This window comes from Halictus rubicundus, chromosome 15 (genome assembly GCF_050948215.1).
Source record: "Halictus rubicundus isolate RS-2024b chromosome 15, iyHalRubi1_principal, whole genome shotgun sequence".
Classification (NCBI taxonomy): Eukaryota; Metazoa; Arthropoda; class Insecta; order Hymenoptera; family Halictidae; genus Halictus; species Halictus rubicundus.
The window spans coordinates 9,801,190-9,826,895 of record NC_135163.1 but is presented as its reverse complement, the minus strand read 5'-3'; the positions used below and the strand labels follow the sequence as shown (position 1 = coordinate 9,826,895).

The window sequence follows — 25,706 nt, the reverse complement described above, 5'->3', positions numbered from 1 at the left end:
GTTACACCGGCCCCTAAGAGGTTCAATTAAGCCGAACGCATTTTTATGAACCACTGATATGCTTTTACGATGATTGCCCCTCGGGCCCGCCTACGATTCCGACAACCTCGGATTTTATGGTGAATCGCGGACGCCACAGCCGCCGATGCTTACACGCGAGACGCTCTCGGCGCGACTCGAGATCCGAGATTCGAGATTCCTCTTCGAGATCCGTTCGAGATGGCACACCTCCCGACGTTCGTTTCAATTTTTGCGACCGCTCCACCGCACGATGCTACTTCATTTTATTGGAGCTCTGCGAAGCTTCCCATTGCTTTCCCACTTTCGGTGACTGTTTTACTCAGGTGGTAATTAATTTGAGGGAATCCAGTACTTTTTCTTACGAAATATTGCGAAAATTAATATTTACGGAATCGACTGGAGAAAGGAAAAATTTTCTCTCGGAAAAGAAATCTCGCGCGCGTTGTAAATCTTGACTAGATTCAGTTTGTGTAATCTTAACACGCGCAGAGTGCGCAACAACGGAGAAGGATAATACTGGTCCGGGAACGTTCGATTTCGCTCTGGTACATCGAACTGGAGCGCAAACAATTCACACCTCCGAAGTGGTGGAGCATCACGAGTTGTCTTTACGCGGATGGGAAATAATATTATCCCGTTTCATTAGGAGAGACGAGCCGCGTATGCCAAAACATGCTAATAGGTTCGAGATCCTCGTTCATTACGGCCGTCTACTCGTTCTAGCGTGCACCGGAATACGTGTATTTAAGGGTAATCCGTCCGAAGCACACGCTCCAGACTGAATTTATGTGAATTTATGTGTCCGCATGTTCGAGAGCACTACAACAAGATGCCATCAAAATCGATCCTCTTAGAGTTCAAAGCCAGAACACCTCGTTCACCGGATAGGTCACAGCCTGAAGAACGATTCATTTTCCAAGAATATTAAATATCCCGGAACCCCCGAGATACTCATTTCAGAAAGCAAGTGACCGTTCCGGGGAGCCCTTAAACGAGTGCTAAAAATGCCCGGAGTACCTGGAGCACTCCGAAATAGGTAAAACTGCGCGTTTGTCAGGCGAATGGGCCGCCGAGTAATAACATAATCATCCATTCTCCGGATGGTCCTCGTACCGGGGGCGGGGGGATCTTTGTCCATCTAAATCGGCCATTTCGTGCAGCGAGCGTCTCGTTTCCCGTGCGCTAAGTAGAAATTTATCGCGTCGTTACCGACTCGCTACAAACTGAAATGACCGCGTGGTTTCGGTGTATTATCGAATCATCGCGTGCCCGATATCGGCGCCGATAAGCGTCGGAAGCTTCGCGGCGTTGTAAGATCGTTAAACCGGTATCCCCGCGGGATAACAACCGCGTTTCCTTCGCCCTCCCGTTTTTGCGGCGACGACGAAGCGTCGCGTCGCGCGGATACCGTCCCCGTCTCCGTCGATTCATCGACGTGCATCGAGTTTACGATTCATGGGAGCGCGTCGCAACTCGCGACAATCCCCAACTAGCGGCGGCTTATCGTGCTCGGTAATAGATTTAGCGTCTCTGAAATGCAACGGGTAACGCGCTGTAAGCCTCTCACTCTCTCACTCTCTCTCTCTCTCACTCTCTCTCTCTCTCTCTCTCTCTCTCTCTCTCTCTCTCTCTCTCTCTCTCTCTCTCTCTCTCTCTCCGAAGCTGAATTAAAAGGAAATTGAACTGTTCGCGGGAGTATCAAATTTGTGACTTAATGCTCGTAAGTCACGCGTCATCCCGACGCCGCGCCGGGCCGGTCTGTTGCGCTTCCAGCGTGCAAATTAACGCCGCTTTCGCTTTAATTCAATCCCCGTCGAACGCAATATTCCGGTAGCTTCCATTTCCGAACTCGAATTAGTCGATCGCGTCGCGATTATACGCGGCGATATTTGTTGTTCCTGTCGTTTCACCGGTGCCGGGAACCGACGATTCGATCGGTAAAGCAGCGGATCCCCGTCGCGCTTGAAAAACGAATCGTGGATCACTCGGAACTTGCGGCGTCCTATCACGTGACACCGCCGATTCCCCAGCCAATAGGATCGCCCGAACGCTGCGAGAGCTCCGTACCGTTTCCCTAGAAAATTTCTAGGCGCGCAACGAGCAGATTCGTTTCGGAAAATGGAGTGTCCCCGGTATACGCTTTCCGCTAAAAGGCTACAACCCCTAATTAATACTCGGAGAATTCTCGAAATTCTCCGGTGACCTACAAAATTACTTTACTCGCCGAGCTTTCATCTGTTCCCAGTCGTTTCGTACGGTTCACAGCTGCGAGAACCCGTATTCTCGCCTTACAAAGGCCGGCAAAGTAACACGCTGAAATGAATATCTCACAACTTTCGTCCGACTACTTTACCGGAGATTTACACTCGGAACTGTCCCTGGAAGACTACAGAATAAATTGGCGACGAGGCACTCTTTCGAAGTGTTTTAATTAACTTCCGAAACGTCTAATGGTCGAACAGTGTACACAGAAAGTTGCGTCAAGTTAGATTCGATGTTCGAGGGAAGCATGAGACCATTGGCTAGGGAAGAACTGTTGCCGTTGGTCTTCTAGAATTGACTCAGCCAATTTTGCGACAGCAAGTTTATCAGCCACAACTTGGATCGACAGGTTACGGTAGCTTGTCAATCAATTTGGGATCCGATCTAGGAGCACACATCTAGGAGGTTCTTTCGAGGGAACGTGGAATTTCGACCAATTCTAATTCGCGAAACGACTAGGGCCAATTTCTGTTTCGCATAAAAATTCCGCTTCGCGAGAAGTGGGTGTGTCCTATTAGGCAAGTTAAGCGCGAGCCCGGAGACACGCTTTCGCAGCCGCGAAATTTGATCCTCATCGACGAGAGGCCGCGCCGTTCCGTATCTCGAAACCAAAACACACCAATTAGCAATCAGCCAGCAGCAGCTGGCGCGGAATTCGCGCGGGCGAGACGCGTGCGTTTGTGCGGGAGAATGTGCATCGGCGCGCGCGTTTACTCGGCACCGCCGCGCCGCGGGTTTCCAACTCGTCGGAGGGCGAGGAGAGGGTGTGGTGCCTCGGGGGAGGGTGGCGCGGAAGGGTTGGATCTAACAGGGCCACATGTACTTGGCATATTTTAGGTCAGCCGGCACCTAGGCCGTTATAATGCGCCTGGATGTCGCTGAGTACTCGACTCGACGACGCGGACTGGGTTGAGCGAGGCTGACACGGAGAGAAAGAGACACCCCCGGAGAGCCGGAAAGAGACCGAGAGAGAGAGAGAGAGAGAGAGAGAGAAGCCGGGGGTGGAAAAGGGAACGACGACGGCAGAAAGCAAGGATAGCACTCGGCGATGTGCGGCGACGACTGCGCTGCGACAGCGGAACGAGCGCGAACTTTGCCGTTTAACGCAAAGATGATATTTCGCTAGGCGAGCAACCTGAGACCGACGCCCTTCGAATGTTGTTCTTCTCCGTTTACACCGGCGGCAAATAAACCGAAGAAACCTCGAAAAAAGGCGAATTTGCACGTACTCGAACCTGCGCGAAACGTGAAAAGCAGGAAGCTCGAGGGTTCTTCATTCTCCCCGTAACGATTACGATACCGTGCGCTTCGGGGAGGGTGAAACCGTGTTTCTTTCAATTTGCGCAAACAATAAACGGGAAGACACCGTGCAACCGAGGGCCAGCGAGAAATTGAATCTCTCCCGGCTGGATCCACCGGCGGGACAATGCGCCTTTTTCGGACGGGGTTCGACGTCGGTCGAGTAGACATCCGCGCTTAAATGGGACGTCAACTTTGGAGATTTACACGGCGTCCGCTCGCAAGAACTGTCACGCCGGACGCTGTCTACCGGAGGAAAAAAGAACATGATTAATCGAGGGAGCCGAAACTTCTTTGGCCCGGCTTCCAGAGATTCCGAGCTCTCTGCTTCTACCTCTCTCTCTCTCTCTCTCTCTCTCTCTCTCTCTCTCTCTCTCTCTCTCTCTCTCTCCCTTCTTTTCTTTGCAACCGAACTTTGCCTGCTCTCGTGCAAGCAGAAGCTTTGTTTGAGAATGGTTTCGCGGCTACTGGACTTCGTTCCAAGTTTTTGCGACTGCAAAGCTGGACGTTTTTCCGCGGCCATTCGTGTCCTACGAGACGTTTGATGGATCGTCGGACGACAGTATTATTATTATTATTATTATTATTATTATTATTATTATACATTCTGAAAGAACACTTGAAGAGAGTCTACGGCATTGACCTTCAGCGTTCAATTCTAAAAAATTCATCGAGATTAAAGCTGAAGTTCTTCTTTCTCGAAACTGATGGAACTGTATCTCTTGATGCTCTGATGTACGCTCGCCGAAACGGTTTCGTTGCGAGCAAAGAATACCGGAAATGATGGTGGAAACAAGACGAACGAGAGAGGTTCGAAGCGATAGCCCAGCGAAATCTCGTTGAGCGGTGAGCCAGCTCGAAGGAAAAGATTATCGTGGATTTCGCGAGAATGGTCCAGCGATTCCGTGGCAATGGCGACGTTGTTTCCTCGTGGCGGCTGCGAGAGTCTATTTCGAGCTCTCGAGGAAATATCTACCGGAGAAACCGGAGGCGAGGAGCACAGGATTCTCCGTCCGTGGATTTAAACAATTTTTCCACGGAGCGTCTTCGCCGAGCAAATTCCATTTTTGCTTCCGCAGATCTTTCCGCCGTGCAGTTTCGATTCTGAACGTTATTTAATTGTCCAACTATTGTTTACGGACTACCTAACCCGGCCGTTTCTAACATTGTTCTGCGCATACTGCTTCAAAGTCCCGATAGGTGGGCATTCTTCGGCGATTCCTCCGGCATAATGGAATAAATAATCTTCCGGCTTTACAGAGGATCCCCCGGTTAGAGCGCATTCCCGTTTACGGTTCCCGCCGGCCGAAATTCCGCCTCGGATTCCGCGAAGAACCGGCGGAAACTCGCGCGAACGAGATAAAAACATCGCCGAGCCGTTTCTTCCGTTGTTATTCGCGCCGCGGAAGTAATCTCGCGGATTCTGCCGCGCAGCATCCTCCTTTACGATTAAAAATAGAACACTCGGGATCCCCCCCCCCCCTCCTCCGGATTCGGGGAAGGTTGCGGAACGATTCTTTTTCCCGCTTTGCCCTTCGCCGTTGCGCTCGGGAGGGTTGCGGCCCGTTTCGTTTTCAGGGTCGATGCACCCAGGATGCACAGTCTGCAGCGCCGGAATAAAGGAAAAACGCGCATCGAACGCGGGCAAAATTTACTGGCCTAGCTCCGGGGAAACGCTCGTCTATCTCTCTCTGTATCTCGCTTTAAACCTTGAGATTTAGTTTGCCATCGAGCGTGACAGGCTCTCTGACACAATCATGCCGAGGCGCAGGAAAATCAATTTTATAAATTTTCCATTGAAAAAGAGATTTCTGTATCGCCTAATAATGGGGGCATAAAGTGCACAATGAAGCTGTAACAGTCCTGTGTAAATAGTTTGACGGCAGTGTTGGGTTGGAGCTGCGATCGGTACTGGAACAAGGGATGATTTCCACTTACGGGAGAGGTGATAATAGACAACCTTCAGCTAGAAAGGAACCTCGTGTTTAAACGAGGATACGACACACAATGGCGGAGCTGCCTTTTTAAATGTTTAAGCGCGCGGGGAACGAGCTCTCGAAAGACCTCGTTACACGCTAATGAGATTCCGGCCGGTTGTAAACGGCGAATGTAATATGCAGAATCCGTTTACCGGGGAGCGCGTTTTTCTGCGCGGAATCAACGAAAATCTGGGCGAAATTGAGAGGGCAGTGGATAAACGTGCTGGCGAAAGAGAGAGAGAGAGAGAGAGAGAGAGAGAGAGAGAGAGGGAGAGGAGAGGGGAAGGCGTTCACCATCGAAAAACCCTGTCGACGGTGGAGGAACGGTGTTTCTAATCCGCTTAAGCGCCGCCCGCGTTCCTCGTGTATCCGCAAAGCGAATTAAAACGCTCGGTAAATAGCGTTCGCTCGATCGCGTCGTTGTCGCAAAATTTCGATAAACCCACGCTGTACACAGCCGATCAAAAAATCACAGTAACCATTAAACCGCGTTGGTAACAGTGATTGTTGTGCGACGGTGCCTCGAAGACGTGGCGCGACGGCTCGCGCAGTATGAAAGCGGCACAGATTACCGAATGACAAAGTTTCCGGACCAATATCGGCGGCCTGTAATCGACAGATTTATTTCCCACGGAATCCGTGTTCCCGCGACACGAGCAAAGTCTCCGTTCTCTGTTGTTTCCTAGGCTCCGTTATTGTGATTTACGGGCGACGCGCGGGCCCGAACGCGCGGGAAAGCATACGCGTCGCGATCGGCCGCGGCGGACGGTTACCAGCAGGAAATCCAAAAGATAGTTTCTCGGGCCGGTCCCGCTCACGTCCCGCCGCCAACCGAGCCAGCTTTTAGAGACATTAAGAGGGATTCTGTGTTTCCCCGGGACGGGTGTTAATGTTTATGGTGATTTATGTCGTCCTTCGTTCGCGGCAAAGGCTCTCTCCGCCCAGTTTCCATTACGGTTCTATCGGCTGGAAGAATCCGCGACTCACCGTTATTCACCGGGCTCCGCGCGCTCGCCGAGCTATCGATTTATCCCTAAAGGGAATTGGTTAACGTTCCGGCTGAAATTAATAATTAAGATTTCCATTTGTCCGCGCGCACGCCGCCCGGCGATAACTGCGACCCGGACCGGAGCGACAAAAATAATTGCTGCGAAGCAATCCGGACGCGTACAGCCGCTTCGGATCTTTTGAAACAACTTTTCCAAACGGGGACCAAATCTTCTATTCTCAAGAATACAAAAGGATTTGCCTGCTACACGATACTATGTCAAACAAATCCTAAGAAAGTTATAATTGGGAAGAATTGCCGAAGAAATAGTACATATTCAGTTCAAAACTTTTTGACACTTTGAACGCCCAACTAGAAACCACCAAAATTCCATAAAATCAAAGTAAGTTATTTAACAAAATAAAAATTGCAAAAAATTAAATGTATAATACTGAGTAATCGTCCAACTTTCGTGCATGTTACAGATCCTAATCAAGTTTAGTACAATGAATAGATCGACGCAAAAATTCATTTTAAAACCTGCACAAATAATTCCGTCACCCACGTATGGGCGACGAACGTGTTAAAGTGAAACAGCTTTGGAGCTTTTGAGCTTAAAGTGAGATCGATATTATTTCTCTTATATTTAAGAATGAATTGTGATCAATTAATCACTCCGGCAAGCTTCAGCTTGGCTTCGGCTGGCTCCTTCCGCGCGGAATAACAATAAGAATATATTTCAAGGACATGGTGGCCGCGTAGAAATTTCGGGCAGCGCATAATGATCGCACGGCGAGCTGCTCGGTAGCCAAAAACGAGGGTTGTAAAGTTCCCTCGTCGAGCGGAAGTATCATAGCTCACGGGTGCCGGCAGTTAGCGTCACGGTTCCCGCGTTCTCGAACCGTGACCCGTCAAAATTTTCGTCCGCGGGGGTCCACTCAAAAACGATGGCGAATTGTTCCGGGAGCCTGGCCGGTCCCGGAACAAAGCTCGAGTTTCTGGCGGGCAACTCTCGAGACAGGGTGCGTTGAAAACGTCAGGCCTTTCGGGGGGCTGTCACCGCGAAATTATTGCTCGGTCGACGACGCATTGTCCTCGGCGTCGCGGCGACACAGTGGCCGACTCGACTCGACGCGAAGCGAACCGGCGCGACGCGACGCGCACGGACAGGGTCCACGAATATCGACTTCCGGTCGACGCCGCGAGCAATTTTGTACGGTTAAGCTGCGCCGAATGCGGGCTCCGCGTGTGCGCGCTCCGCTAATTTTCCGTGTACCGAGCCATGCTTATGCGAATTAGGACGGTTCCCTTCACCATTCAGCCCTATAATCGGCGCTCGTGGCTCGATGCCACGCCGCCGGTACATGGACCGCGATCGAACCGATGCGACGCGGATTATCAAACCTGTCCGTCGTCTCTGCCGAGACAGCATTGTCCTGCGTCGGATTTTTCCTTTGTCTACTTGTACCTATAGGTTGTACTAACTCGGTCATGCAAAGGAAAAATTGTCTACATCAATTTCAAGAAGCAGGGACCAAGCAGAAATTTGATTTCCCCTTTAACGATTTGAATAAGCCGGAAACAAGCTTTATCTTCCTGTTTTGTCAAAATTGCCGACCTTGCGAAATAAAAATTGTATTCATCAGTTTCACGAAATAAAGACCACAGGATACGGAGCAAAAACACTTCCTCCTTTATTCATTTTAACAAGCTGAAACTAGTGCATTATGGAATTCTTTTAATCCGGTTACTGCTTGAAACAGTAAAGATCCCCGAAACTCGAATATCTGAGACAATATGGCGAATATCGTTTTGTGGAAAAGTTGATCGTCGCAGGCCAGCCGCTTAATTGGTTGGATCCCATCGGGCGAAGCGATCGAATGCGGTTTCAGGTGGCTCGGAACCCCGAATCTCGGGCCGTTAACGAATCAAAGTTGCCGCCCACTCGATTTCCATCGAAATCGATTGTCTCGAACACTGGCTCCCGGTCCTCCATTTACGTGGTACAGTTTCCATACTTGCGGGAGCGGCCATTTGCCCGGAAGTTGGCGTTGCCGAAAGAATCGCGGCCGGCCAACGTAAGAGAAACACAATTATCGGCTGTCCGCAAAGTGCAGGGGACTCGCGCGAGAACTCGAAGCAGGTTCGTTTAACCTGATTACTGGCGGCGCGGTAGAGGTAGTAGAGGCGGTCGGTGGCCGTTGTGTTCGGGCCAGAAGTTTTGTCGCAAACAAACCCGACGGGACAATCAGTAGCCCCGGATGATGGTAAACGTCGGAAATCCGCTTGTACGCGTCTTCAAAGCGGATTACCGGCGGCATCGCGTTGCAATTTGATGCACACAACGCCATCGACCTCTCTCCGGTTTTCTGTCTTTGCCAAACGGGCACCCTTCACCATCAAGCGGCCGATCGAACGGGCTCTCTCGATGCGAACGCGTCTTTCGATTCGATAAAAACGTCGGCAGAATGGACCTCATTTTTCTAAAAAAAAAAAAAAAGAAAAACATTTCTCAGGCTCGCGCGCGATTTTCCACGGCTAACGAAATCCAGGCGGGAAAGAGATCGCGCGCGCGGAGCGGGGCGCTTTATTTCGCGTTGCACGCGTGCAATCTCAATTCCCCGGCAGGGGTTCATATTCATCGTCGCGGCCGGCGACGTTCCCCGTTCGAATGCCGCCTCGTATTTAAGATTCAAACGCGGTTTTCCCCACTAATTTTCTATATTCTGCTCGCCGCGCGAATCTCTTTCTCGTCGGGGAATTTATTGAACGCGCTTCGTTCCGCGCCGCCCCGCGCCCGGAAGCAATCCCGCTCGATATTGTGCCGGCTAGGAGCGCGCGGCGCGATGCGATTCGACAATTGCCTCGTCGCCGCGTTTACGTTACCACACCTCGAAAATTGTCTCCGAAGTTTCGGCCTAAGTGGCCGTCGGAAACCGACATGGAAAACTTATATTTTCCATGAAAACGGTCGAGCGAGAAGTAACGGAAAACGGGAATTCTTGATTGACGTGAAACGGGTATAGCGATATAATGCAAACGACCAGCGATTCCGAGAACACCTAACTCACTCGATAAAGCGAACGGCACCGTCTCGAATATGCGAACAATTATGCGAGCACTATCGCACCAGCCTGCGAGACGGAATCGGCGTCGTCGTCGGAGGAGGATAGTCGAAGTCGCACGGTTGCTAATAAAGGAGAACTACGGCGTGAAAATAGCGCAACAAGTGCAGCTGCAGCGACGACGGGTGCAGCTGCAGCCGCGCGTATTATATTTGAAATCCTGCAGCATTATCCCGCCGAGTTTATTCCTCTGCAGCACCGTTTCCTCTCGACGCCGCGTCGCACTCTCAGTATCTGGAGCGTGCGTTTCCGTGCTTACCTCTATTGTTTATCTCGAGGATATTCTTATCTCTTATCTTCGACGACGTGCACCGCCTCGCGCATCGACGCGTCGCCGAAATTCCTCAACCGCGATTCTTTCGACTGGCCGAACGATTACGGCCGCCATTTTGTCGCGCGACTCTTTCCATTAAGCCGATAAATTTTCCTGGAAATTTCCGTGAAATGAAACTTGAATTTTCTTTACGGAAAAATATATGTTTACGCAAAATTCCCGATCACGGCCAGCATTTAACGTCCGCAAGAACAATTTCTTGGTTATTGGAACGTAATTTTGATAACGTCGGAGTGACGGTGGCCATGATCGGCAATTTTAGTCGCGCATCAATTTTCGCAGTGAGCCGAGGCTTTCGGACGATATCGGCCATACGAGCAGATGAGCGATATCGTGCCCGGGAATAGCGTAATTGTTCTGTTGGTAGCGCGGAAGTAGCAGGAGGAAGCATAAATCAGGCTGGACGTTAATTTTGTTTTCAGCGCCGACGGCAACTACGAGGTGACCATTATGACCAAGGCGATTTTGCACCATACGGGGAAGGTCGTGTGGAAACCGCCGGCGATCTATAAATCATTCTGCGAGATCAACGTGGAGTACTTTCCCTTTGACGAGCAGACTTGTTTCATGAAGTTTGGTTCGTGGACTTACGACGGGTACACGGTGAGTAATAAGATTTCGCTAACAAACCGTTTCGCGCAGTGATTAATCATAGTCACGGCATTCACCTGACCGAGACGTTCCGGCAACGACCGCAAGGCATCGTGTTTCGCGAATTTACGCAAGAAACTCGATTGTTGGAACCTGGCCGGATCATTAACCCCCCTTAAGCGGGTACCTACTCTGGTTTTTCATTTCGAAAAAAATCAATTTCTCTTTATTTGCATTTTCTTGAATTATAAGCGGAGAATTCGTAAAATTAAGATACATCTAATAACAGTAGCAGTAGCAAGGATAATTAACAACGCTTCTAGATGTTATTTCATTGTCACAGTTGTACAGAATACGCAGCACCGACCCAAATAAAATTAGACTTCACCGTCTATGAAAACGTCGAAAACATTCTCTCTTTCGAGAGTTGAATAAACAGAACCGGCGCGAATAGACGACAATAACTGGAACACGTACTATCCGTTGACGTCCACCATCATCCGTGCACCTACTCCGCGCGCATTTTTGTTTTGCACAAGGTTTTTTTATTTACGTCGCTGCGTCGACGGAATATCACGGACACCGTAAAATAGTCGCGTAACCGATCGAAGGAACGCCGGTCCGTGACAGAACGGTCTCTCTATGCATTAAACATTTCGCAGAAAAATTTTAACGCGTCGAGCGCTGCGTGAATCGCTGCTATAGCACGGCTTACGGTCGCCGTAAAACTTTGTGCGGAATAAAACAGTTGTTTGTCCCGTAGCTCCGGTGCGTTCAATTTTGAAAAATCAATAGGGGTTCGCTGGCCGCGCGGTGACGTCTCAAAAGAATTCTATCGGTTCGCCGAAACAAAACCTGAGTCCGGGAAAATTCCGATATTTTCCAGGTATATGTTTTTCACAGAAAGTTTGTCTGGTTCGAACAAATTTCTGGTTTTCGAAAGCTGTGAATGGATCGCGGATCTGTACGCGAAATGAAAAATTGCCTGGATCGATTGCAAGAAACACAAGCAAATAATGTACACCCGAGGATCGGACTTGGATCAAGTACTTTCAACAACGAGGTTATAGAGTAGCGAAAATCGCAGTGTTTCGATTGCAATTGCAACCACGAATCGAAAGGTGCATTTATCCGTTTCCAAGCTGATTGCACGCGGAATATAGATCGGGCGGTAGCTCATGGAATTCCGTTTAAGCGATCTGTGCGCGAAACTGGGCGTCGCGTCGCGAGAAACAAGAACGCGGTCTCGGGACCGAGGAAGAACGTTCCTTTAACTTTTCATGGCGCGTCTAAACAATTTATTACGTTAGAAGTTACGTTGACAGTTCTGTTCCCCGGTGTTTTTCTTTCATTCGTTCCGTGGCCGCGCCGCGTTACGGATCCCTCGAGCATCTGGATTCCAAAGCATTCGAACGCTATACCGTTCCGTTCTCTATGGAATAATTTATGTCGCTGCAGAGCCACCGCAAATCTTCGATGAATTACTTAACCGGCTGCCGTGTCGGTTCTTTCGCTAAATTGCGCGTGACAGGAATATTTGTCCGGCGGCGAGCGCGCTTTACAACGCATTATATATTCATACGCGTCTGGCTATGGTATTTTTGCTCCTGTCGCGATCCACTTTCTCGCGATCCCGGACGCGATTAAATTTCCACTGCCCTTCATTCCCTCGGCCCGGCGATCGATAGCGACCAATGTCGCGGATATTGTACGCTTCGTTCGCGAATCCAATCCAAGGGGTTAACATGGTGCTTCGTCAAAAAAGTGCCTCGACGCCGGGGGCCAAATCCGAAAAACAATGGATCGCAGGGAAGTTCGGGGCGGAATGGAATCCGTCGGGCGGCCTCGTAATAGTAACCATTCGCGACAGAAGAAAGTTCGCGGGGGAGTTCGCGCCAGCCACTTTCCGACTGCCGTTTATCTCTTCCAAGCCATCAACCGTCTCTGTCTCGCCGCGCCGCGACTCTCCGCGTCGGCGAGAACGCGTTACCGTTGAACCCTCCCGGGGATTTGTTTCCTTCGCCAGGTTCTATTAACATCGACGGCTGACGTTTAGTCCGCGGCTCGTTTTCGATCCCGGGTCCCCCCGTATCGTCCGGAACTCGCGGAATCCTTTCGAAGAATGACGAGCGCAGACGTCGACGTCGATAAACCTGCCTCGCGTCGCTGAATCCCCCCCGTTTCTATATCGTCGGCAATTTTTTATTTTCCTGCCTGCAACCGATCGCTTCAGGTAAAACATCCATTTTCCAACCCGCAGTTCCACGTAGTAGCTCTCCGCTATCGATACACCGAGTGAGAAACGCAGGCAGATTTGGAAAATGCAGAAAAGTGCTGTTACATAGGAATCGTCTGACGCGTCTGACCATAGCCAATCTATTCTACTTCCCGCCTTTAGACTCGATTTTCTCGAAAACCAGGCCTGATACGAATAAACGTTATTCCTTTTTGTCGACTTATTTTTGTATGTAGAATCATCCCCTGTCAAGGTGTCGCTCGGCCTCACCCTTTTGGAAGGGTAAAATTGCCTTTAAGTTCAGCGCAAAAAGATTGGCCGATAGAAACCTTCGCCCGTCGAGATTGATTTGTAAAATTAATAGAGAGATGAACGGGCCTGTCAAAATAAACGGACGTTACCGGGTGCTCTATCGATCAGTCGTTTCAGAGCCCCGATCAAGACATCCGTTTGTATCTTTCGCGGATGTTAGACGTCTTTCAGTTCGACGTCTTCCTCGAGACGGTCACGCTTTCTCCACGAGAAATATTTCATGCCCTCGCTCGCCCCGTATAGACGTATAATCTGTCGGTACACGTTGGAACAGGATGGCAGGCATCGACAAAACGTCGCGATTCATCGGCGCCGTGTTTGAGAAGTCTTCTCGCTTCAGCAAGCGTCCCTCCTGAACCTTCCTTCAGACGAAACTATTCCCTTCGGCCGGGGAATGCGTGCGCGTGTTTCCCTGCTTGCCAACAGCATTCTCGCTTGAATGGACGTGTCTTTTATCTTTGAATATATTTGGTAAAATTTGTTAGAAACGAACTGTTTCTGATTCGAAAAATAATTACTTTCTGATAACTAGACTAGACTGCAGATTTTCGTCCAATATCAACGCACCGCTTGGAAAATAGGAGATAAGAAAAATAATTCGGGGAGGATGGAACGGTCTGGTTTCGTCGAAATCCTTCTCGCCCTGCTGCCCCCTCCCGCCCCCGGAATTCCCGATGACCGTACACCTTTTCCATGGACGCGCAGATTTATCCTTTCCCAAGAAATCCAGCTGTCCGAGGATTTCACCGCCGAGCAACCATTACGGGAGTAAATCCCGCGTCTGGAACAATAAACCAAGACCGTTCTTGGGCCCGACGTCGCGGTCGGTCTTTCATGGCTCTCTTTCGTTTTCGATTTCGTCGCAGTCGCGAATCCACGATAAAGCCGACGTGATAATTCACTGGTCCGCAATGATGAAAATCGCTCAACTTGGCACACAACTTTTCTACCGGTGAATTGCTCGCCTTAAAACTTCGATTTTTTGGGCATTTTCTCGTTCACAGGATTGTATGGTAAAAAGTTAAAAATTTCGGGGTTGCCGAGGGGAAGTTTAACCTCGACAGTAAATTATCCCCCGGACGATTTTTCACTTAGAATTTAATGCTCCTTCCACGCATAAATAAAACATAGGGATCGATCCTTGCCTGTTTCGTCTCCTCGCGGAGAAAAAGCAGGATTCCGTCTCGTCCTCGAAACGCGAAGTCCCCGCGGTTCGTTCGATAATCGAACGCGACCTTCTCGCGTCGAAAGGAACCTGGAATCAGGGGACACGGATTCGACGGATTTAAATTTCGCAGCTTTGACGGATCGCCTGGGAGGATCCCCGGGGCTCGCAGTCTGCAAGTGGTGTGTCTCCTCTGTGCCGATATTTCCGTTTAAATCGGTGGTCTTTGACGCGCTCGTCCGTAGCTCGTTACTCACTTTGTCCGGCGGTTCCTCGCGACAAAGGAGGCGCTCGAGACGTCGGCCAAGAGAGCTCGACCTACTTGTACATATCGATGGCATCGTTTTCTTTATTTCCCCGGAGACGGTCGATCCCGGTTCAACAAGTCCTCCGTAAAACCGAGGGTAATTACAGAGACACGGTTTTTTCCCCGAGGTTGACAGTCATCCTCTCCCGCGTCGACCGGCACAAACGTTGAAGGAACAAGCTTTTTCGAGACGCCGGAAGAATTAGCTTACCGGCTGGATTTCTACGAGAATTTTCGAAAAAAATTGTATTTCGAATCGCGAGGAAGATCCGGGAACTTATCGAGAGATCTTAAGATGCGGTCCGGGGCGAGAATCAAGGCGCATTCTGCGAGTGGCAGAAGTTGGAGAGAGGGACACAGATATTTGGCTTCGCTCCCCAAAGTTTATTTCCGTTCCCAGATACGACAGGTTCCGGGAAAGAGTCCTAGGCGACCGCCCGGCCACCCATTAGAGGTATCCAATTTCGTTGGTTCGCCCGGTTCGGCTTTTTCGTCGACTTTCCTCCGACCCTTTCTGCGCGCTTCTTCCTTCGCCGACCTCTGCTCTCTCTCTCTCTCTCTCTCTCTCTCTCTCTCTCTCTCTCTCTCTCTCACTTCAACGTTCAATTGGATCCGACGCAGCGCGAGAGAGAGAATGAGAATCCGGTGGGCGGGGGAAACCTGCAGAGCAAGATCCGGAAATCTTCGAGACCAGGGCTGATTTAAGAGGTACGGCTCTCCGGCGAGGTATCGGAACGTCTGGTGGCCGTGATATTTAAGCGGGGGATACACTATTTTGTTAGGTCGCGCGGCTGGCGATAGAGCGAGACGCTCTAGAACACTGGAAGATATTACCGCTGTGACCCCATTGGCTGGTTTTACTCGGTGTCGGCTCGCGATTGGCGATCGTAATTGAAAGGCTTAGAAGCCAATTAATGTAGGCACACTATTTTCTCCGAGCAATTTAGCTTCTGCTTCGTTCTGCTTCGTAATACTGTATTAGATTGTACGGCGTGAATTGCGGTAGAATAATCGTTTTGGAACACTGTTTACAGGTCGACCTCCGTCACCTGGCCCAGACCGAGGAGTCGAACCGTATCGATTACGGGATCGACCTGACCGACTACTACATTTCCGTCGAGTGGGACATCATAAAAGTGCCTGCCGTGAGGAACGAGGCGTTCTACATATGCTGCGAGGAGCCGTTCCCGGATATCGTGTTCAATATCACCTTGCGCCGTAAGACCCTCTTCTACACGGTGAACCTGATCATACCATGCGTGGGCATATCTTTCCTCTCGGTGCTGGTGTTCTATCTGCCGAGCGACAGCGGTGAGAAGGTCTCGCTCTCGATCTCGATCTTGCTGTCGTTGACGGTGTTCTTTCTGCTGTTGGCGGAGATCATACCGCCGACGTCGTTGACGGTGCCGTTGCTCGGCAAGTACCTGTTGTTCACGATGGTTCTGGTCACGCTGTCGGTGGTGGTGACGATAGCGGTGCTGAACGTGAACTTTCGTTCGCCGGTCACTCACCGTATGGCGAACTGGGTGCGGGTGGTGTTCATACAATGGTTGCCGCGGTTCCTCTTCATCGAGAGGCCGAAGAAGGAGGAGGACGACGACGAGGACGAGGACGACGAGAGGAACGGCGGCATCGGCGTAATCGGTATCGTCGACGGCGAGCCGGTCGACGACGAGGACGAGGACGACGAGGACGACGACGTCGAAGCGGCCAACGGTAAACCGACCGACGGCATGCTCACCGATGTGTTCCATGTACAAGAGACTGACAAGTACGACGCGTACTACGGGAAACGGTTCAGCGGCGGCGATTACGAGATACCCGCCCGCGGGCTACCACCATCCGCGACCAGGTACGACCTGGGCGCCGTGGCACCCGTCGGCACCGTCCCCCCATGTTTCGTTGATACCCCGCCCGTCCTACCACTGCCCGGGGCTGACGACGACCTCTTCGGACCAGCCAGCCCCGCTTACGTTCACGAGGACGTCAGCCCCACCTTCGAGAAGCCTCTGGTCCGCGAGATCGAGAAGACCATCGACGACGCCAGGTTCATCGCTCAGCACGCCAAGAACAAGGACAAGTTCGAGAGCGTGAGTACCCTCCTAACATTCTACTTTACTACAGTTCTTCCCGACCCGGTTCAATTTTGCAATTGTCTCTCCCAAGCTCTTGGCACCTGTCACACAGGTACATGCGTCATCATAGGCGTTCCCAATGTGTCGAATGCGAATATGACTAGACCGTAGGGAAACTTGCAACAAGTGCTAGGATGTCTTTCATTCGGTTTGGAGGCTGAACTTCAACTTGGCAACCCAGAGATTTTTAACTTTTTGATATTTGATCGTGTAGAACTTGACGAGGAAATGCCAAAAATCGAAGCTTTAACGCGAGGAAATCACCGATTCGAAAGTTATGCGTTTCCACAGTGTCCGGTTGACAAATCGTTGATCGATTACCGGCCGATAACACCAGTTTCCCGCTTGGCCGTGTTAATCACGCGTATAATCGAGCACCTATCATCGAAATTGCATAATAAAAAGAAGAACGACGAAAACGGCCGTTACACCGGCCGGTGATCGATCAACATTCATTTGTCGACCGGACATGAAACATGGACGAAAACGGCGCGTGCGGTAATTCAACATAATTTTTACTTTCTTACAGTACCGTGTTAAATCGTGGTAGAAATTCCGAGGTGAATGTCGGAGTTGACTAAAAATATACTTTTGAACGCGGCGCAGTTAGATTTAGGTCAGCAGAGGTCCCGGAACTTGGGAAGAAGAGCGATTTTTCCGGAACAAGTATTTGCCTCGATATTCAAATATATTTCAGTCGATTTACAACAAGGTTTGCGAGCTGGTTGCAACCCGGTCGGAACTTTTAAGAATATGTCGCAAAATTGCGCGGGAATTCGAACTAGGTCGAAAATTTTGTTTAGCTTTTCGATATTCCGAGCGAGTGCGGCAGCGTCGACGACACGCAGGTAGTCCTCTCGAGATTCGCTCTGAAGCGGCTCGATCTGTTCCGATATATCGCGCGCGTATGTTGCTCGAACGGTTACGACGGATCGGCGAAAGCGCTTAAAACGTCGGTTCGTTTTTTTTTCCTTTTTTCGCTGCGCCGCTCGAAGCTATTTGTTTTTCCGTTTTTACGCTGCCAGATAGAAAGGAGAGAGCGGGCTCGCACGAAGATCGAATCGGAAGTTCGTCGGGGTGGATTGAACGCGATGCGGAATCGAACGAGCCGAGAGAGAGAGAGAGAGGGAGAGGGAGAGGGGGAGAGAGATCTCGTCGGGAATCGATACCCCATTTGGAAAAGTAGAACGATGCGGATGAAATAATAAAAGCAGTGTGTTCGTTTTGTGCCGGTGAAAGAATATCGAGCGGAAGAGGAACGCAGAGGGCGCGCGGAGGGTCATGGATCAGGTTGTGCACCGTCGATCGAAAGAACGCTCTTTCATCTTTACGAGTAATCCACGTCATGGAATCGGAAATGGACCGTGCAAATCACGGCAGATCGAGCTCTCTCTCCCTCTCTCTCTCTCTCTCTCTCTCTCTCTCGTGATTAGGAGTGCCGGATATGGCTCGGGTCAGCGAAAGCAAATTATACCGAATCAGCCATAGGAGTCGTGATTCAAAAGCCGGATAGGGTGGCGGCCGTAGTATCGGGGATCGTATTAATCAGCCGTAAGCGCCTCGGAATCCGATTGCTGTTAATAGCTTCGTTTCCGATTGTCCACCGGCACCGCCGACGCCGTCGCTGTTCGATTTCGACAATTCCTTGTCGAAGCCAGATCGAATCTGCCCCGAAACGACGCACAACGTTTGAACCTTGACTCGAGCGTACCGACGCGATCGGAAAACCCATCTGCTGGTCATGGTATTAGGCGTGTTCGTAAGAGGTACAACGAGCAAAAGTGATAATCGCATTTTCAAACGTTCCCACTCGGGATTGAGTAAACGCCCCGATGATCGATTCGTCGAATGAAAATTTTTGTGCGGTTCGGTGCTGGCTCTGACGACCAAAATGGATCATACACTGTAATCATTCGGTCGAATTTCGGTGAGTAGCACGACTATTCCGCGTGGGTATGGCGAAGTCCGGAAAATGTGGTTTGCATCAATCTTGCATCGTTTGCCCTTTGCGAGCTGGTACGGAGCCATATCGAAATGTCCACTGACCCCTGCTGAAGCGTTATCGAGGCAACGCGGAAATGATGTGGACTATACGCGTTTCATTATAAAATTACTCCTCTCGCGTTCGGGGTAACATTAATACAGACTCCCGAAAATTCCGCGTCCTCTGCGATTTGAATCGGAGCGAAAACACGTCGTAAAATAAGGGTTGGCGAGAGGGTAGTTTCAAGTTTACAGCTTTCATAGTGGTTAGATCGACCGAGTCTTTCTCCCTCGCGAATTCCACGTAGAATCCTCGATAATTCTGAGACCGAAAGAGAGAACCGGAAACGGGGAGCGGATCGGTTCCCGTCTGGCCACGGGAAATGTGCGAAACCGAGGGAAATCGGTGATTCCGCGCGCCGACACGACGCAACGCGACGCGACGCGACATTCACGCGTACGGTTTGTCGCGAACGGTCGAACGGGATTTGGAAAGGAATTACGCTCGCCTCTCTCGTTTCGCGAATGAGAATCCCGTTAAAGCGCGTACGCGCGCACAGGGGAGAGGCCGTATCGAGCCGCATAACCGATCGTTACCATCGGACAGTCATTTTCCGTTTCAACTCCTGTCGAAAACGATCCGCGCGCGTAGGATTCCAACGACCGCACGAATCCTACACTCGCTAACATACCGTCACGAGGATTTTAATGATCCGCATAAAGAACGATGGCCGAGGCTTTTATGCAAAAGAGAAATTGTGTCGATCGCAGGAACCAAGTAGGAATTTATTTCTCGCTAACCATTTCTATTAAACAGAGAAGAACGTCGAATTACTGCAAACATTTTACAGTTTAGTACAATTCGCTGTCGACTCGTGATCGAAACCCCAAAGATCCCTAATCACAACTGACCAGCTCATTTGATCCAGAATACCGTGTTGTAGCCCGTTGATGCATGGAACAATGGATTCTTTGTACTGCGCGGAGATGACAAGTTGGCTAGGCAAAGTAATGCGGGCCCTATTGGTGGCCAATAGTCCCACCGCTGCATAATGCCTGTAGCCCTAACTGCTGTCCATCAAAAGTGGGGTCAAGCGGAGCGGGCTGTCCCGCCTGTCATTCGTGGACAATGGAACCGTCAACGGTGACAAACGTTCGAGATAATATATGTGCTGGCACAGTAAATTTCGTATAATTCGTTCCTACAACTCTTGCAATCGTCGCCGTACCCCAACGTACGTTTCCAATATCCATAATTAGAACATCGCTTGGTTATCAGCTCTTCTGGCCCTTCAGGATTCCCCAAGGAAGATCGGCGTTCTTCCGCTGCAAGAATGTCCACACGCGGGGCGAGCGACGGAGACAAAAGAACGGCGAGTTCTTTGAGAAGGATGGCGGCCGGGTTAGTTAGCGTGTTATTAGTCGGGCAAACACCTTTACCGTCGCCGTCACGCTTCCGCCTCGTGTCCTGTCGTGAATAGGCGAGAGTGGTTAACCGGCTTCGGAGTCTCTTCGCTTTGACTTGGCGCAAAGAACCGCTCTCATGTCGCGTCGAGATGGACCGCCACCGAAAGAGGAGGGAGGAGCCTCGATAATGTAGGAGTCACTTCGATGTCATACATCATGCAAAGTGCCGCCCGCTTAGCGGTCACGCTTCTTGCCTCGTTAGTAGTCCCGAGCCGCCCCCGCCGCCTCTCGGCTCTCCTCGGTTCCTGCCATCTAACCGGTGCTCCACCGTAACAATCAGCTTTTCCTAATCCGCCGTTAAATCATGCTTTCGCGCAATATTCGCTGCAACGGCACGTTAAATTGTTCGGAGACATCTCGAGGAGAGAAGTAATCAATTTTTCATCTGCCCACGGTTTACACGAACGCCCGGCAGCAACCAAGGGCTTGGCGTAAAATCCTTAACACTAGAACTACCGAGCCGTAAACGTGACTTGGACTTATCCCTTTATGATAACAGCAAGATTGAATTTGCTCAGGTTTACGATTTTTATGGTACTCCAAAGAAGAGATACATCAAAAGATTTCTCGCGAAAACGTTTTCATAGTTTCAGTAATCGTGAAAGAAGAAATCATCCACCAGTCGTTTTGACGTGTTCGGTGGTTCTAGCGTTAAATGGATTAGCACGATTTCAAGTGCTCGTTTCTCGGCAAAGAGTAGCACCGCGAAGCCGTCGGGCAGATTAAACGGTATTATCTTCTCGGCGGGAAAGTTCGTTGCACCGGTCTGCGATACTCCGAGTTTCGACGATGAAATCATTTCACCGGGAATTTCGGAAAAATTACAGGAGCCCGGTGAGCGCGCCAAGTTTCCGGGACAAGCGCCGCCGACGCCGACGCCGACGCCGACGCTGACTCCGGGGCCGAAGTTCGGTCGCGTTTCGAGAGTGTAAAACTCTGGAAATTGGTTCCGACATTGATGTTTTCCCCTCCCTTCGCCGGGAAATTTCGAAAGTTGAGACGTTCGGGATGGCCGTAAATTTGAACGAATTTACGATTCCTATTTCATATTTGCGCGGAACGAGCGGCGTGACACAGTTCCGCGGGCCCGTCGTGCATCGAGTTTATTCGTCTCGCCTCGCTCTGCCTCGCTCTGCCTCGCCTAGGAAATCTCCGCGCCGAATTCCGTGTCCGTTCGAAACATCGGCTCCGTTTCTTTCGGCGAGAGACGGAAAGTTGGCTCGTCGTTCTCACCTGCCATTTCGACGAACAACTTTGTCAGAGATCGCGCGCGCCTGACGGAAGTCCCGAGCTGGAAGCTGGAAGCTGCTCGCGCGAGTTGCCGAACTCCCGGCGCAGTTTTTAGCAGACATTACACGCTCGGTCGGCCGTCGTCGGCGAACTTCGACGGCCGAAAGTATGATAATTCACGAGCAAGAAGCTTCCGCGTCGCACAGCGCGGCGGTAAATGAATTTTAATGGAAACGTTCCGGTCGCATGTTTACTGGTTCTTAATATCGTTACCCATCTTCGTAATAGACGTCAAGGATCGCTCCTGCGAAGGTTATAAAGTTGATATATTTTTTTTTTTTTTTTTTGGTCCATCGTCAATGCACCGCGCGACGCGCAGGAGTTTGCCGCTGCGCTGTCTTCAGAAAGTGTCGGCGGCTGGATATCGTTTTTGTTTTAACGGGGGACCCTTGGAGTAACGGCGCTATTATTACGCTCCACGTTCCACTTTTCCGATATTACGGACGTGTTTTATGAAACTTGAGCGTAAAAAGGGTACTATCAATGCCCGGCCGGCCGGCTCGGTGAAAGCGCGATCGGCGAGCGTTCCCCGCTCCGCTCGTTCTTCTCCGCTCGCGTTCGTTACTTCCTGCGGGTGATATTTAATCGATCGACGTTTTCTCTTTTCTTTTTTTTTTTTTTCGCGGACACCGATCTTTATGGGCGACACCGCGTGGGGGAAACGTTCATCCACGGATTATCCGGCTATCGATTCCGGGAGCGAGGCTGAGCGCTCGATCCTGTCTAAGACTTCTCTCGCATTAGCGATTTTTAACGGCGCTGGAGCCGTTCCTGCGATACAATTTATGGTGTCGGTGTCTCTGAATCTAATGAGATCTAACACACATATTCTAAATTTGACTAGACAAGGAAAACTTGTCGACCGAGCCACGTGCAACTAACAAAGAAGCGAATTTCAAATTAGTCGAACTTTCCCGTAAAAATCGCGTGCAAGCTGCGAGTTCGCCGGGGCTGGCCGACCATGAAATCCGCTCGGAACACTCGTTTCGCGGCGTCGGAATGGGTCGCGAAACAATTAATTCCGGGGCGGTTTGCGGTCCCGGAGTGTTCAACTACTTTGCTGTCCGGCTCTGTTGCTCCGTTTGCGAGGGTCGCATCTGTTTCCGGCGACGGCCGGAAGCGTCGCCGACGCGGATTTTTCGGGTTCGCGGCGTGGCCGGGCGCGCGAACTGCTCCGCGCGAACAGCGAAACAAGTCGCGCACGACAACTGCCGTGCTGCCGCAACGTGGACGCATGCGGGGACAGATTTGGCAGCGGACGGAACTCCGCCGCAATGCGTTCTCGGGCGGATAGTCCGCGTCGATAATTCATGGGCGGCCGCCGCGACGCGCCGCGCCGGCAGACTTTCCGTGTCCCTGATCATATCGAGCCAGCCTCCAGCCGAGTTTTGGCTCCTCCGCGGGCAACCGGAAGTCCTCCGGTTGACGCGACCAGCACGCGGAAATCGAAGCATCTCCGGGATCGTGGTTCGGGATCTCCGCTTCGGTCAGATTCAATTTGCCCGTTGCCCTTTGCCTTGGCTTTGCGGGGAACGCGGATTCGATCCGGAGATAGCGACCTCTCGGCTGCTATTGTCTCGCCCTGACCAATCTTTTGTCTTGCCTGGATTTTGGATTGTTAGTGTATGGACGAAAAAATCTGAAAAAATTCAAGTCGTTCGGACCAGTTTTGAAACAGTTGCAACCCCTCGAATGCGGTATAGATGCAATGGCCGACGCCCCGCGGCCGGGTGTATTGTCGCCGGGGATCTTCCTCCGTTGCCCGAGAAGCGAACTGTGTTTTACGATCGAACTATACTCCTTGGCCGTTACAACAAACCTCGTCGGGCTTCCTCCTGGTAACTGTGGATTGGCTCGCAGCCAGAGGCTGGTGTCGCGAAGGTGCGGCCGAGAAGGATTTTGCCCGCCGTGATCCCGGATTAAACAAACTTTTTCGATCGCCGTAATTTCGCCTCGCCTCGCCCGGCCGGCTTACCTCCTCTCGCGCATCCGCTGGACTCGCTGAAACAACGCGGCGACTTGTCCCCGCTAGGAAAAGAAACATCACTTTGTTCGTTCGGCTTTCTAAATTCACTAAACATTCTCAGGAAATGACGAAAGTCTACTCTTCACGTAGTCCCACGTCATTTCGAATTGATTAGCTAAATGTAAAGCCTCGGGACCGTGCTATGACATGCATCGTGTAGGGCTACTGTTTTCTTGTAAACGCGGCGCATTGCATGAAAAATGATGCCAGAAATTAGTCGGTGAAAGTCCCTTGAGAAGATAATTTTAGTTTTATCTAGCTAGGCAGCTCTCGTTTCGACCCACGGTGAGTCAGTAAACGGAAGAGGTTCTGCAGAATTGAAAGGGAACGGTCTCCTCTCTCTCGTCTCTCGATCCTTCTCCCAGGGATATCATAAAAGTATCGGGTGTCTGTTTTATCGTCCACTTCCGGCCGCGTCGCGGAGGGAATCGAAGGAAGAGCCGATACACCCTCGAGATGACGGATCAGTTGTCTCTGTCGGTTGTTTCCGCGCGCGGAGACACACGGTGCGCCGCCTGTGTGTACGTCGTAAGGGTGCTCAATTGAAACTTCCGAGATAGGACTCGCCTTTTAGCTAGGTACATAAAGCCAACCGACTGGGAGGCACGTATACGTATGATGGATTCTCAACCCTCCCCGGCCGAACCGTCGACCGATACTCGCTCTGTTGAGAGACGGGGGCGGGGAAACCCCACGGAAAAATGTATCTCGTTCCCCGGTACGGTATCGAACAGCCGCGGAAATGTGTTTCGGGGGATGCCGGGGGTTGACGATCGGTTGCTCGCGTCGTCCTCGGAAATGTCGGCTTGTTTATGATAGAGTTCAGTCGCCGGGACTCATTCTCACCCCTTACTCCGCACAATTTTTCCGTTACACCGTCGGTGAGCGGGCATCCACGGATATGGGCCGATCTGCTGTACAATGGGGGTCTTATGGGGAAAAATGAAACGCGTGGTTGATCGAGCTGACCGATAATTGTTGCAACAAATCGAGTGTAGACTATTTTTTTCTATCGATACTAAATCTATAGAGCACTCTACGCAACTATTTTACAGTATTTTATAAAAGCAATACGGGTGCAATCGCTCTGGATTTTTGAACAGAGCCGCGAAGAACATTTTCGCAAAAGTTACTTGAACCGACCTGAGGAATCACCCCCTCCAGGGGAGTACAAAATTTTGCAAAAATCCTGTACAAAAGACGGCAGAATTTTTCACCAAGGACACACAACTGTTTCTACCACCGATGCAACCATCAATCAATGCATTAACCAGGTTCCCGTTTCTGCTTTTTGTCCGCAGGTGGAGGAGGACTGGAAGTACGTCGCGATGGTGCTCGATCGGATCTTCCTCTGGATATTCACGGTGGCGTGCGTGGTGGGAACGGTGATGATTATCCTCCGGGCGCCGAGTCTCTACGACACGACGAAGCCGATCGACATCAAGTACAGCAAGATCGCGAAGAAGAAGATGATGCTGATGAACATGGGTCCCGAAGAGGAATAGTCGACGATCCCGCGCGGCCTCGCGCCGCGTTCGCAGCGTCGGCGGCTGCTGTTGCTGCCGCGTCGTCGCCGGCGTCGTCGTCGTTATCATCGGCTTTGTCCTGGTCATCGTCCTCGTTGTCGTCGTCGCCGTCGTCGTACTCGTCATCGACGCCGTCGTCGTCGTCGTCGTCGTCATCGTCGTCGTCGCCGGCGTCGTCGGCGTCGTCGTATTCGTGATCGTCGTCGCCGTCGTCGCCGTCGTCGTCCAGTAGACGCCGCCCGCCATAGAAACTGCCGATTTTTGCGTCTACGCGGAGAAGGGCCCTCTCTCGATCACTGCAGCTGCTGCCGCCAAACATGACAGTCTCCCACGACACCATTCGGCTCGGCAACCGAAACCGAGCAAGAAGAAGAAGAAGAAGAAGAAGAGCAGAACGAATAAGAAGAAGAAGAAGTAGAAGAGGATTCGTGTACGATTCGTTCGGCTGACTGGTTCGTCGTTCTCATCTCGACGGATCCGGTGTATCCGTGGCAAGGGATCTTTCCCTCTCCGAACTATGGACCTAGCATGATTAACCTAGGTATCTCCGTGCCGGACTCTTCGAAACCGAGAGGAACAGGGAGAGGGGAGAGCGCGAGAAAGAGAGAATGAACGAGCGAGAAAGTAGTAGGGAGACGGGAAAGGAGGAGGAACCGATTG

At 51.0% G+C, this 25,706-nt stretch overlaps 1 protein-coding gene across 1 annotated transcript in view; it reads left to right on the top strand.

The window, feature by feature from the left end:
* Nachralpha1 (nicotinic acetylcholine receptor alpha1) overlaps positions 1-25,387 on the top strand; it is a 108,219-nt gene extending 82,832 nt beyond the window's left edge. The window contains exons 5-7 of the mRNA XM_076800430.1: positions 10,431-10,611; positions 15,654-16,709; positions 24,822-25,387. Coding sequence (XP_076656545.1) covers positions 10,431-10,611; positions 15,654-16,709; positions 24,822-25,025 — 1,441 coding nt within the window. The 3' untranslated portion in view covers positions 25,026-25,387. The remainder of the gene's footprint in view (positions 1-10,430; positions 10,612-15,653; positions 16,710-24,821) is intronic.
* Positions 25,388-25,706: the final 319 nt, after the last annotated feature.